Below are 14,857 nucleotides of genomic sequence, written 5' to 3' on the forward strand. Positions count from 1 at the left end.
TGTGTACCAAGAAAAATATTAATAAATAAAAGAATGAGAAAGATCTCTATGAACTTATATATTATGGATTTCCAGGATACGTCAAGTGAAAAATACAAAGCAAATACTATCTAGGCCATGTGTAACAAACAAGGAATAAAAAACAATATACATGCATCTGTTCATTTGCGAAAAAAATAATCATAGGGTGGATGAACTATAGACTAAAAAAATAAAAACAACGGAGATGGAGGAAAGACCCTAAAACTGCAAACAAACAGAAAAAAGTAACCTCAACTGTATTTCAAGTTAATTATATAACCATACTAAAGAGGGAAAGGGTGAACAGGAAGTAGCCCAAATAACTTATGAACATGATTTTTTGAATGATAAGCTCTCTTGCTAAAGACAGTAAAAATTCTTAACTATAAAGAGGCATAAGTTAATACTTTTAAAAAATAGAATGGTACAGAAGTAAATATATCTGGATAAATAATCAATATGGGAACCAGATTTTTCATTGCTGGAGCAGGGAGTTACAAATAAGGAAAATGGGGAAGGATGGACTGAATCTTGTGGTATTAGATTACAAGTGGAGGCGTCATACTGGGCCATCGGTGAGGGGAAGGAGAAAAGAGCATCAGGACAAACAGCTGATGCAAGTGGAGCTAATACCTAGGTGATGAGTTGACAGGTGCAGCAAATCACCATGGCACATGTCTACAGTTGTAACAAACCTGCTCATTCTGCACATGTATCCTAGAACTTAAAGTAAAATAAAATTAAGACAATTAAAAAAAAAAATTGGAGGTGTCAGTGTGAACTCAAGGTTTTTAATACTTGTATTAGATACTGTCTTGTTCTGCCTGTTCTGGCATTACAAATACTATACAGTGGGTGGCTTAAACAACACATATTTGTTCCTTACAGTTCTGAAAGCTAGAAAGTTGAAGATCAAGGTGTTAGCCAATTCAGTATCTGTGAGGGTCCTCTTTCTGGCTTCTAGACGATCACTACCTAATGTATCTTCATATGGTGGATACTGTTCATTTCTCTTCTTAGAAGGGCACTAATTCCATTGATGAGGGTTCCATCTTCATAAGCTAATTACCTCTCAAAGGCTGCACCTCCAAATCCCATGACACTGGGCATTAGGATTTCCATATATGAACTTCAAGACGGACACAAACATTCAGCCCATAGTAGATATAGAGGTAGGGGTGTGTGTGTATGTGTTTGTGTGTGTGTTATGTATTAGCTGTATCTGCCAAAGGGGCCTTAAGAAACGATACCCTAATAGCAATGTGCATGCCTAGTTCTTAGACACTTATTTCTAAACACCATTTGTCACTCAATGGAAGCAGAGTTTCTTGGAAAATGGGTAATTCCAGGGATGGGACAGGGAAAGCATAAGGTGAGTCTGAAAAATTGTGTGCTGAGGGAAATTAAAAGCATGCCCCCCAAATAATGGGGATTTATGGGACTCCACATTTGGGTCCCCTTCCATGAACACTCCCTTCGTGGAAGCTATTTTTCTCTCCTGGATTTCCCCTCTGGACTCCCCTTCCACACTCTCTCATGGAAGCCTCTCTTCCCCTCCTAAACTCCATCTCTCTCTATTCCCTTCCATTCAGTGTGGAAACTGCTTTCCTCTCCTGGATTCCATCTTTCTGGATTCTCTCATTCAGTGTGAGAGCTGTTTCTTTCTCCTCCTGTTTCTCTCTTTAAATAAATCACTTTCTAAAACAAACAAACAAACAAAATAATGGGGATTTATAAAAAAGAAGCCACTTTCAAGGGACTCCTACTGGCTAAGTATGAGACATTTTGAGCAGCAAAATAAGTAATAATAGTTAAGAATTACAAATCATTGCATAAAATGAGAATCATGAGCCCACACTGAAATAAGATGAATAGGAAAGAAAGGAAAGCTCTTCCTGATAGTAGAAAGCTAACTAATGAATGTAGAAGGAATGATGAATTAAGAAATCATCATTTGGCAGCTACTGTAACACTAACTGATTCTGGTAAGAGTCATTAATAATTAGCAAAACCAGTTAGTGGAAATTTAAGGAGTCACATATTTATATAGACTCAAAGTATTGTCTTACAAATACTAATTCATTGAAAAGGGTTAAATAGTAGCTTTACAGTGGAAACACCTGGCAGACACAACCTTAATCATTTGACTAAAGTTAGCACCAATCAGTAATGAGACAAACTGACATCTGTGACACCTGACATACTGTATTAAGAGGTGACAAAAACCACGATTATCTTGATAGATGCAGAGAAGGCCTTTGACAAAATTTAACAGCCCTTTATGCTAAAAACTCTTAATAAACTAGGTATCAATGGAATGTATCTCAAAATAATAAGAGCTATTTATGACAATAAGAGCTATTTATGACACACCCACAGCCAATATGTATTGAATGGGCCAAAACTGGAAGCATTCCCTTTAAAAACTGGCACAAGACAAGGATGCCCTCTCTCACCACTCCTATTCAACACAGTATTGGAAGTTCTGGTCAGGGCAATCAGGTAAAAAAAAAAAAAAAAAGAAAAAGAAAAAGAAAAAAGAAAGATAGAACATTCAATTAGGAAAAGAGAAAGTCAAATTGTCTCTGTTTGCAGACCCCATCATCTCAGCCCAAAATATCCTTAAGCTGATAAGCAACTTCAGCAAAGTCTCAGTATTCAAAACTAATGCGCAAAAATCACAAGCATTCCTATACACCAATAACAGAGTGCCAATTCATGAGTGAACTCCCATTCACAGTTGCTACAAAGAGAATAAAATATCTGGAATACAACTAACAAGGGATTTGAAGGACCTCTTCAAGGAGAACTACAAACTACTGCTCAAGGAAATAAGAGAGGACACAAACACACAGAAAAATATTCAATACTCATGGTTAGGAAGAATCAATATTGTGAAAATGACGATACTGCCCAAAGTAATTTATAGATTCCATGCTATCCCCATCAAGCTACCACTGACTTTCTTCATAGAATTGGAAAAAAACACCTTAAACTTCATATGGAACCAAAAAAGAGCCCACACAGCCAAGGCAATTCTAAGCAAAAAACAAAACAAAACAAACAAACAAACAAAAAACACAAAGCTGGAGGCATCACACCACCTGACTTCAAATTATACTACAAGCCTACGGTAATAAAAAATGCATGATACTAGTACCAAAACAGAAATATAAACCAATGCAACAGAACGGAGGCCTCAGAAACAATGCCACACATCTACAACTATCTGATCTTTGACAAACCTGACAAAAACAAGCAATGGGGAAAGGATTTCCTACTTGATAAATGGTGTTGAGAAAATGGGCTAGCCATATGCGGAAAGCTAAAACTGGATCCCTTCCTTACACCTTATACAAAAATTAACTCCAGATGGATTAAAGATTTAAACATAAGACCTAACACCATTAAAAACCCTAGAAGAAAACCTAGGCAATACCATTCAGGACATAGGCATGGGCAAGGACTTCATGACTAAAACACCAAAAGCAATAGAAACAAAAGCCAAAATAGACAAATGGGATCTAATTAAACTTAAGAGCTTCTGCATAGCAAAAGAAAGTATCATTAGAACATATGAAAAAGAGCTCATCATCACTGATCATTAGATAAATGAAAATCAAAACCACATTGAAATACCATCTCATGCCAGTTAGAATGGCGATCATTAAAAAATCAGGAGACAACCGATGCTGGAGAGGATGTGGACAAACAGGAAGACTTTACACTGTTGGTGGGAGTGTAAATTAGTTCAACCATTGTGGAAGAGAGTATGGTGATTTTTCAAGGATCTAGAAATACAAATACCATTTGACCCAGCAATCCTATTACTGGGTATATGTCCAAAGGATTATAAATCATTCTATTAAAAGACACATGCAAATGTGTGTTTACTGTGGCACTGTACACAATAGCAAAGACTTGGAACCAATCCAAATGCCCATCAATGATAGACTGGATAAAGAAAATGTGGCACATATACACCATGGAATATTATTTGGCCATAAAAAGGATGAGTTCATGTCCTCTGCAGGGACGTGGATGAAGCTGGAAACCATCATTCTCAGCAAACTGACACAAGAACAGAAAATCGAACACTGAATGTTTTCACTCATAAATGGGAGTTGAACAATGAGAACACATGGACACAGGGAGGGGAACATCACACAGCAAGGTCTGCCAGGGGGCTGGGGGCTAGGGGAGGGAGAGCAAGGGGTGGGGGTATTGGGGAGGAATCATGACAGGGTGATGGATGCAGCAAACCACCATGGCACATGTACACCTATGTAACAAACCTGCACATTGTGCACATGTACCCCAGAACTTAAAGTATAATTTAAAAAAATAAATAAATATAAAAGAAAAAGTAGAGTGAATGATAAAATCTGAGATCATAAAAGCATTTTCAGGATAATCTGATTTTGTCTTCTATGAGTACTCTCTCCTAGACCTGGTATTTTTTCTATCTTTCCTACTCGTCCTTTTAGTCATTTTTACTGAATCATCTTTCTCTGCCTTCTCCTTAACTGTTATTGTTCAATGTGCTATACTTTGCTGACTCATCTTACTCTACTGCATTGACTTAAATAATTTCATATATTCCCTCAACATTAATATTATTCATGTACTGACAATGCCAATAATTTTATTTCCAGCATCAAATTTTCTAGTCAGGTACATAATTGCTTTGCTGGTGGTCTCCACCTGGATATTACTTCTTTATGCAACAAACCGAAAACTGAAACCCACTGCTCCGACAATCCTCTTTCCTGTATTCCTTACCTTGGTTGTGGACTCTACTTTGTGAGTATCTATTCTCTATTCCTTTAGCCTTAGTTCAGAACATCATACATTTTTATAAAGATGATTTTAATAACAATCACCATATTTTGACTTTTAAGTCAACTTTCATATTTTCTCAAGATTTTTCACAAATCCGGTCATATTTTATTCTACATAAAAATCACTTCGAAAAAGTCACTTTCACAGAAGTCCCACGTTCATAGTGTGGCATCCAAGGCCCTTTATAATTTGGTCCCTTCCTATCTTAGAAAGTTTATTTTCCCAACTCGTAACTGTTCATTTCACATTCTAAAATATGGAACTGCCTAGCTACTTCTCCAAAACAAACCATACTATTTTACAGCTCCCAGATTTATGCTATTGACACTACTTGGAATAATTTTCTGACTCTACTATTTGTCTCTATTTATGTAGAGACAAACTTTTTAAAAATTTTCCCTTAACAAGCCTTTTCCCAATATTTAATTATTTTCTTCTCGATTCTAACTTGTATCTTGTACGTTTTCCTTTTTATGCTAAGCATTTATTATATTATGTTACCTCATTTGTGTCTCTAATTTTTAAATTCCACAAGAATGGGGAGTATCATGTTTATCTGTTTAGTTAGTGCCTAGCAGAATGCCACACTCATATTTTATGATAAATAAATGTTTAGTAAACTAAGTGGGCAAGAAAACAAAAACTTAGTAGTATAGCTTTTTCATGTTAATAGCTAGGCCTCTGGAAGACAAAGATGATATAGAAGGAGATGAACAATTAGTTATCCAGATATTATTCATAAACTGGATTTGGAATTCTAGACCATAACCTGAGACATTAAAGTGAAGAACTCTTGGCTAAAAATGGAAGCTGGATGAGGTAGCTTACACCTGCAATTCCAGCATTTTGGGAAGCAGAGGTGGTGGATCACTTGAGGCCAGGAGTTCAAGACCAGCCTTGCTAAGATGACGAAACCCCTGTCTCTACTAAAAATACAAAAATTAGCCAGGCATGGTGGTATACACCTGTCATTCTAGCTACTTGGGTAGCTGAGACATGAGAATCACTTGAACCTGGGAGATAGAGGTTGCAGTGAGCCGAGACTGAGCCACAGTACTCCAGCTTGGGTGACAGAGTGAGATGACTATCTCAAAAAAATTTTTTTTAATTTAAAATAAAAAAATAAAAATGGAGTATATGTCTCTTTTAAAGATGAAGAATGTATTTATCAAGAGCTAAACAATCTCTTCAGATGGTGTTTAAACTAAATATGAAGGGAAAGAATAAAAAGTTCTGAGGTAAACACATGAAATCAGTAAGAAATAATAATGGCAGATAGTAGGAAAGGACAAAAGTATAAAAGCTGCACGTAAGCCACACACGAAAATAACTTGGAATAGGTACAGAAACATAGCTATAGCTTCAGATTTCCATAAATTCACTAAAACATAGGCAGTAAATAAAGCAAACTTGAGATTTCAATACAATATGGTTAAGGGGAGGGAGACCTGGAGACCAGAACTCAAGATTGAGAAGTGACAAGGGAACAGATGAGAGAAATTCTCAAAGGAAACTAATAGAATCTAGAGCAGCCTTATCTAACAGAACTTTGTGCAATGATGAAAATGGTATATATTTGCCCATGTGACTATTGAGCACTTGATATTTGCAAAAGAGGAATTAAATTTTTAACGTGAACTTTAAATTTAATGTCAACTGAAAGCAATATACAGTTAGTAGCAACCACAGTGAGCAGCACAGACCTAGAGGCTCTATTACATTTATGTATAATGTCTGGCATATAATAAAAAAAAAAAAAAATAGACACAATAACAGGAAAATGAAACACATAGCCAAGAGGAAAAAAAACTCAATAGACACAAAGTTGGTGATGACCCAGACATTGGATTTAGCAGCCAATGACTCTATTTTAATTATTATAAATACGTTAAAGAATTTATAAGAGAAGATGTATATAACTGATGAATAAATGCAGAATTTCAGGTAAGATATGGAAACTTTAAAACAAAACAAAAAGAAACTCTAGAACTGGTAAATACAATATCTGAAAACATTAAAGAAACATTATAATGAATTTACTGAGGTAAATGTCACCTAGCAGAATGTTTTGGCAGACAGAAGAAATGTTTTATTTTAAGTGACATATCTCTACATAGGATATCTTTACTTTTTATCTATATAGAAACAAGAGGCTGCCTTTAGAGGTGATTAATTCCTTAGAATTAACAATCTTCAGGCATAGGTAAGAACACAATTTGGCAGAATGTAGTGAAATAATTAGAGGTAGACAGAATGTCCTCTAAGGTTCCTTACAATCTTGAGACAAAGACTATCAAATGGCCATGAAATGTGAACCAAATTTAATTATTTAATTATAATTTAATTATACTTAAATAACAGAAAGACATATTTCACACTATAGTTGATTCTGAATACAAAATGAATTTTTACCACGTAAATCTATATACCTTTAAAATTTTGAAATATAAATATTTTACTAAATAACCACATACTAAACATCAAACAAAATTTAAATTACCCTCTTGTCCATTTCATAAGATGAAGCTTCAGTACTTGGTAAAAGATGGGTAATAGTAGCTATTAGAATCTGTAAGCAAAAAGAAAATTTTTAAAAAGGAGCTCTATATATGTCAAATTAATGGTACATCCTAAAACTTAATTGTTAAAGCTAAAGTGATTCAAAACCTATTGCTGCAAATTTATCCTAAACACATTAACACTGTTTTTTCAAAGTAACGTTTAATAGGCAAGCTTTTCAAGTACACTTAACTATCAATTATTTACAATTCTCATGTATAGAACCAAAATTATAAATATATTCTGTCAACTATAAACGGATTTCTTCCCAATTAAAGGGAGTAAATCAATATGTATAAACACACAGAAAATATATGTTCATTATAGAAAAATTAAAAGATATAGATAAGAAAAAGACTAATAAAAACCATCATAGGCTGGGCACAGTGGCTCACACCTGCTTTGAGAGCCTGGGTGACAGAGACTCTGCCTCAAAACAACAAAAAAACCACTGTAATCCTATGACCTGAAGAAACCTACTCTATTGCCTTTCCAGGCTTTTTGTTTAAATATATATATGCAAATATAAGCCTTTTTTTAAAGTGACTTTTTATTTATTTCCATTTATTTATTTTTTTGAGATGGAGTCTCACTCTGCCACCCAGGTTGGAGTGCAATGGAGTGATCTTGGCTCTGGGTTCAAGTGATTCTCCTGCCTCAGCCTCCCGTGTAGCTGGGATTACAGGTGTGAACCACCACGCTCAGCTAATTTTGGTATTTTTAGTAGAAATGGGGTTTTCCCACGTTGGCCAGGCAAAGTTCAGGCCAGGCTGGTCTTGAACTCCTGACCTCAAGTGATCTGCCCACCTTGGCCTCCCAAAGTGCTGGGATTACAGGCGTGAGCCACTGTGCCCAGTCAAATGTGGCTTTTAAAATTAACATATATTATACACTAAATATTATTTGAATAAATATAAAGTATGGAATACAAAATAAATGAAAAAGACATTATTAAAAGAAGGTAAAATATTCATATATGGTGTTATCATTTACCCTAGAAATCATTTAGTCTCATTTAATATTATGTACATGTTAAAAATGTATAGGTACATATTTATTCCATTTTTATTTTAGCTGTGTTGTATGCTATTATATTTTTAGAAATTATTGCCTCAATGCAGTAAGTAGAAAAATTCATCTAAATGTACTTTATACAGAAAAAGGCTTTACTCACTAGTGCAATATTACTCACTACATTCAGTACTGTAATAGAGGCTGGCAAGATGACTGAGTGGGAAAAGCATGAACTTTAGAATCTTATGGACTTGGGTCTGAGTCCTTAGTCTCTCAGCTTGTGACTGTTATTTAGTTATTAAATCCTCAGTTCTCTCATCTTAAATAAGGAGGGGGACTGGGAACAGGGAAAGGAATAACCTATCTCAAAAAACTTCCAAGAATTAAATGAGTTTTATATGAAAATGTGACTGATACATGGTAGGTGTTTAATAAATATTAGTTTTCATCCTTCCTAAAAATGTTACAAAGACAGGAAGAATGATAAATTCCAATTAGGGAGAGTGATTTTTTTTTTTTTTTTTTTTGAGACAAAGTCTTGCTTGGTCACCCAGGCTGGAGTGCAATGGTGCAATCTCAGCATACTGCAACCTCTGCCTCCCGGGTTCAAGTGATTCTCCTGCCTCAGCCTCCTGAGTAGCTGGGATTACAGGCCCAGGCCACCATGCCAGCCTATTTTTTGTATTTCTAGTAGAGACAGGGTTTAACCATGCTGGTCAGACTGGTCTCGAACTCCTGACCTTGTGATCTACCTGCCTTTGCCTCCCAAAGTGCTGGGATTACAGGTGTGAGCCACTGTGCTGGGCAGGAATTTTTATTTTTTGAGGAGATGGTATTTAAGTCAATCACTGAAAGATGAGGGCACTAGAAAAGAGAAGCAAAGCATTTCAGACAGGAGGAAGAAAGCAAGGGGTATGTTTAAGTGATGATAAGCAGACTCAGTTGCCTGAACTACATCGCATTTCAAAGGAATCTGTACATAATTCTTTAAAAAACTAGCTGGGTTCTCCTCTGGAGGCTTTGAATTCAGAGCTAAAGAATTTGGGCTTTATTTTATAGTCAAAGGAAAATCAGAGATTTTTTGTGGGGGTGTAAGTGATACAGTAAGAGTCCTGTAAATGTGAATGATGACTTGAAGAGCAAGACCACACAAACCAGGAGAATGCTATAGCAGTATCTCAAGAAAGAAATAATGAAGGACTGAAATATGTCAGCTGTTGTAGGAAGCACAGGAGACACTGAATTAAAAAGAACAAAAATTCACAAATGATTGGTTAAAGAGAAAAGAAAAAAAATAATGTTCTGATTTTGGTAAATGGAATGACAGTTATGTTTTCCACACTTAAGAGGGAATGAAGTGGGAATGAAGCAGCATATATGTTTATAAAGATGATGACATAAGTTTACACATAGCATTCAATTTTCACTATAACTGATAAATTGTTTTTTGCTTGACTGTTTGTTGAGACAGGGTCCTGCTATGTTATCTATGCTGGTCTCAAACTCCTGACCTCAAGCAATGCTTCCAACTTAGTCTCCTGAAGTGCCTGGATTACAGGCATAAGTCAACAGGCTTGGCCTAATAAATTGTTTCTAGTGCTTTTACTTTGTCCAAAACCAGGAATACAATCTTCTAACATAAAAGACAAGAAAACTATCATGAACTTTGATACCACAAAAAAAACATGAATAGTCATTATTTAGCTATGCAAAAGAAAATTAAAACTATTAAATAATTTTACAATTCAAAGCATCCAAACCTAAAAAAAAATTTAATAAGGTCATAATAAGTAAATGAGAAATTACTTACTTGTATAATTTTCAAGGGAGAATCAGGCTGGTAAATCTGAAGTCTAGGCACATAATGAACCAGCATGTGAAGCATGTTACAAGCTACGTGGGCTACCATTTTATTAGTAAACTGCAATAATAAAAAAATTGTTATAAAAATGTTCGTGTGAACTTCTCATCAACGGTATTATCTGCTGAAAAATTTTACATGTCATACATTTTGTGTCATCCTACATTTATGAGTGATTAAGGTAAATCTCCAGCTGCAAAATACAAAAAACACAACACATTCCAAAGACACATACAACTTTAATTTTCCTTTGTAATGTTTGTCCTCATTTAGGTTTTGTTGCATTTTCTCTTGTGGATTTATACAATGGCCTCTAAACCACTATTCTTGTTAGCAATTATCAAAATTATCAATCTTTGCCCCATTCCAATCTACGATACACCACACTTCCAAATTAATCTTCTATAGCACTGTTCTGATCCTGACATTATGTTTAAAACTCAGATGACTCCCCAATGACATAAAGACAAACTTTTTATGCTACTCTATGTCCAAATTTCACCCAGACTTTAAACTCCAATGTGTCTCCTCTTTTACAGTCTTCTCTGATAACTAAGTCAAAGTGGTTTCTGTTTCTTCTAAACTCAATCAGCAGTTTATATTATTAACTCAGTTCATATTATATATCCAATTAGCACTCTCAGGTTTTTATGTTTTATTATTCTCATTTCAATCTTTTTCAGCTATTATTAATATCTTGAAGCTAGTATTTACAATTTTTTCCTATTGTTATTCCTCACTCTGTCTAGCAATGTGCCTCACAGTGTGTATTTAGAAATATCCGTCAAGTAACTATTATTTAAAAATATATATTAGCTACTTTGTATCTTTAGATTCTTATTTACAAGCATTAAAACAATAATAATATCATGCATCCTTTCATAAACAAAAAGTACTCATTTACTCATTCAGACTCTCCAAATAATTACATTATTGCTACTGACAAAATCTTGTTCTGTCTACAAAGAAGGCACTTGAAAAGACAAAGCAAAAAAAAACTGAACAGCTCAAGAGTTCAGGGAGTGGTATTAAAGATCAAAGAATAGTAAGTTACAAAAATACTAGTTAAAAAAAAAACTAGAAAAACCCTTTATGTTTTAAATGGTGGGTTTCCTTTTTTAGAAGTCTACCATGTATAGCTTAGGGGAAAGCTAAATACATAAAAAGTTGAGATAAAATGGGTCACCATAAAGATACCCTAAATTCAAGAAATAGAACAATTTTTAAGGAAAGAGTCAGGATCAAGAAAATAATAGAATAAAGTAATGAAAATATTTACTAAATGTTATACAAGATATAATTAATATTTGGAGAAAAAATAACCATGCATTCTCTACTATCTTAACATATTTCACTAAACCATTTTCTTTACCTTTAAGGAAACACAAATCACATTCAGAGCTTCCTTAATTTGAGGATGATGAGACTCATGGACTAGTTCTTCACAAATCCAGATACCTAAACTGCAAAGTGCTACACACCTGTAAAAAAGGCAAACAACGGTCACGTAAAATGAACCTACCATCACAAACACGACCCACAATCAACTGACACAGAATAAACATGCATTATTTTAAGTGAATTAATGAATTTGTTACTCTAAACATTAACTGGTAACCAAAGAAGAGAAAGTAAAATGAGAGCACAATTCCAAAACTCCTGAGCCTAATTTTCTATTACAATTTACTATTAAGGCTACAGGCTGGGATATCACACACGTTCTTTAAAAATCCATGTTAACAGACTGACATTGCTATGAAACTTCACAAGCAAAATGTAACCTGCTTTCAAAATGGGGAAAGTGTAATTTTACTGACTGACAATAGCACAATGAACTTAAGTAAAAATATGAAGCTGATGGAATAAATCAGCTGATGGAATTAAATATTTTTGTATCTTTTACATTTAACACAGCAAGCTTTAAATTAGTTTTTAAAAATTGAGAACACAAAATTTATGTAATTTATTTTAAAATCCAACAGAAACAGAACTTGCAGGATTTTTATCCTGTTCCCCAATGGATTGCAAGGCTTCATTTCTGTAGCAATATAATTTCAGCTGGGTGTCAGCTTGAAGAGTTATTTAATGATTAGAATCGGTAAGGATTCTATTAGTGTGTTCAGGTTTAGGCTTCTGATAAAGTGTATAATAGTACTAGTATAAAAATAGTCACCTCCTTCTAGTATTCTGTTATATGTGCCATGTCCCGATACCGATATTCATGAATTCAGTGGAATGCTAAACTTCAGAAAAATTCAATGCAGATTTTTCCTCCTTAACATAGCAGATCAGAAGTTCTTAAGTCTCTTCTTTCAGACTAGAGTGCTAAGGCTACCAAACTGTTTACTATAAAAATTACCTGAAAGTCTTCTAGATGAAATCTACTACTTTATTTTTTCCCTACTATTATTCACTCATAAATCCTAGGTAATATTTGTAGCACTAAATAACCAAGTTTCAGGGTTAGCTATGGAAACATCTATAATCCTAAAGCAACAATAAACTCTCAAGTGAAGTAAAGCTCTCCTTGGATGCAGCTAACTAAAGGCAGAGACTGGGAGTACAAATGTTTAACAATTTTTATTGTTTAACAAGAGAAGGTAAGAAAGAAGAGGAGGTATTTCTTGCATGTAGAGGTTCTTATACCCCCATCCACAAGATGTCAAAATAATCTAGATTATCCCCAGCATATAGCTCAACTCTCTGCTCCTGCTCAGACTGGGAGTATAAGTTTTGTTTTGTTTTTCTTTTTTTTTTTTTTTTTTTTTTTTTTTAAACAGAGTCTCTCACTTTGTCTTGCCCAGGCTGGAGTGTAGTGGCCTGATCTCGGCTCACTGCAACCTCCACCTCCTGGGTTCAAGCAATTCTCCTGCCTCACCCTCCTGAGTAGCTAGAACTATCAGCATACGCTACTACACCTGGCTAATTTTTTTTTTAATTTTTAGTAGAGAAGGAGTTTTACGATGTTGGCCAGGGTGGTCTCGAATTCCTGACCTCCGGTGATCCATCCACCTTAGCCTCCCAAACTACTCAGATTACAGGTGATCTACCTGCCTTGGCCTACCAAAGTGCTGAGATTACAGGTGTGAGCCACTGTGGCTGGCCTGGGGGTATAAGTTTCTAAAAAAAAGATATACTAAAAAGGTATAGAAAAACAAGTTGAGACAACGCTTATGTTCAACTTCTGGGGTTTTTCCATACTCTCAATAACACAAGTTGTTGCGTTAATGATTCCCAGGTCTACCTCTAGGTGGCTATGTTTCAGGCTTCCATATTCTTCCACTTGAGTGGCAACATGGTTTTTTTTGTTTGTTTGTTTTGTTTTTTAAAAAAAGCAAAAGATCTACAGTCTTTAAGCACTAGGGCCAAACTTGTTATTGCCACTTAGTTGTGTATCTAATAAGACTCTGAAGACAAACTGCCAGGGTTCTGTCATATCTAGATGATAGAGCAGGTTATTGAAATTTCCTGGGTTCTAGTTTTCTTTTCTATTAAAAGGTAGATGAAAATTATACCTGTCTCATAGAGGTTATCACAAAGTTCAATGAGATAATAAATATAAGGTACTTAGAACAGTGCCTGGGTTCTGTTCTAAAAGGACTTTTAAAAAATGTTACCTAGCTTGCTTCTACCCCCTGCCCCCAACAACTATGTATTCTTAGAGACTTACTGTTAACTTTCTAAGCATCTGTATCTGGCTAGCAAAACTGGAAGAAGAGAGTGATTCTTTAAACTCTCAAAATTGTGACGGGAATTAAATGAATATTATATGAAATATAATATTCATATAATATTCAATGAATATTATATGAAAATCCTTGTAAACTTATACAAAAACCCTTGTAAACTTAATTGGAATTAGCATAAAGAACAATTTTCTCAAAAATATTTGTTTTTAGTTAGCTTGGCTAGTAAGTGAGAAAAATATGATATTAAATTTTTTAAAATTGGAGCTATGTCTTAATTTAAATAAATAGTTCATTGTACATTATTTTTATTCACTGGAAAAAGATTTAAATTAGAATCAAAATCTAAATAGTTGAAGCCATGATCTGTACCTTTTGAACTTTGGGTCAAAAAATGTGTAGACTGAAAAACAGGAGCTTTGCAGAGATGTAAATCTAAGGAGTAGTAGCAAAGACTAACATGGCAAATGAAATACTATTTGAATTAGCATCAAGAAATATAAAACACGACTTAATGTTATTTTGGGAAGAGAAGGAACATGGTGTGCTACTAGCAACCTGCTAATTTAAATCTCAAAATTTTTGGAAAGATTTTGTAAAACAGAGAAAATGTCAGCTTTTATTTCTCAAGACATTTAGAAAAAAATCTAAAACTATTACTTCTATTTTTTAAAATCTTGATCAAATATTTATAAACATTAAAATTATTTTCTTAGATATATTACTTTCTATAATAAAATATTTTCTTTTAATTCAATTTTTAAATTTTTTGGGTCCCTACTACTGCATTTCAACGTACTGCGTAAAGACGATGACAAATATAATTGAACAATAAAATGTACTTAAATAAAATTAAAAATTATTTTAGAGATAA

The 14,857-nt window shown here is 34.3% G+C and overlaps 1 protein-coding gene across 14 annotated transcripts in view; it reads right to left on the minus strand.

Annotated features, from left to right (window-relative positions):
• Positions 1-14,857, minus strand: part of RALGAPA1 (Ral GTPase activating protein catalytic subunit alpha 1) — a 282,216-nt gene that overhangs the window by 99,761 nt on the left and 167,598 nt on the right. For all 14 annotated transcript variants that reach the window (XR_012516229.1, XM_074393365.1, XM_074393366.1 and 11 more), the window contains 3 exons: positions 11,670-11,778; positions 10,247-10,357; positions 7,364-7,432 (listed from right to left, as the gene is read on the minus strand). Coding sequence is in view for 13 of the 14 variants with exons in the window: in XM_074393365.1 (XP_074249466.1) it covers positions 7,364-7,432; positions 10,247-10,357; positions 11,670-11,778 (289 nt within the window). In the remaining variant the exon portion in view is untranslated. The remainder of the gene's footprint in view (positions 1-7,363; positions 7,433-10,246; positions 10,358-11,669; positions 11,779-14,857) is intronic.

The sequence above is a fragment of the Saimiri boliviensis genome, chromosome 2, assembly GCF_048565385.1.
Source record: "Saimiri boliviensis isolate mSaiBol1 chromosome 2, mSaiBol1.pri, whole genome shotgun sequence".
NCBI classification, from domain to species: domain Eukaryota; kingdom Metazoa; phylum Chordata; class Mammalia; order Primates; family Cebidae; genus Saimiri; species Saimiri boliviensis.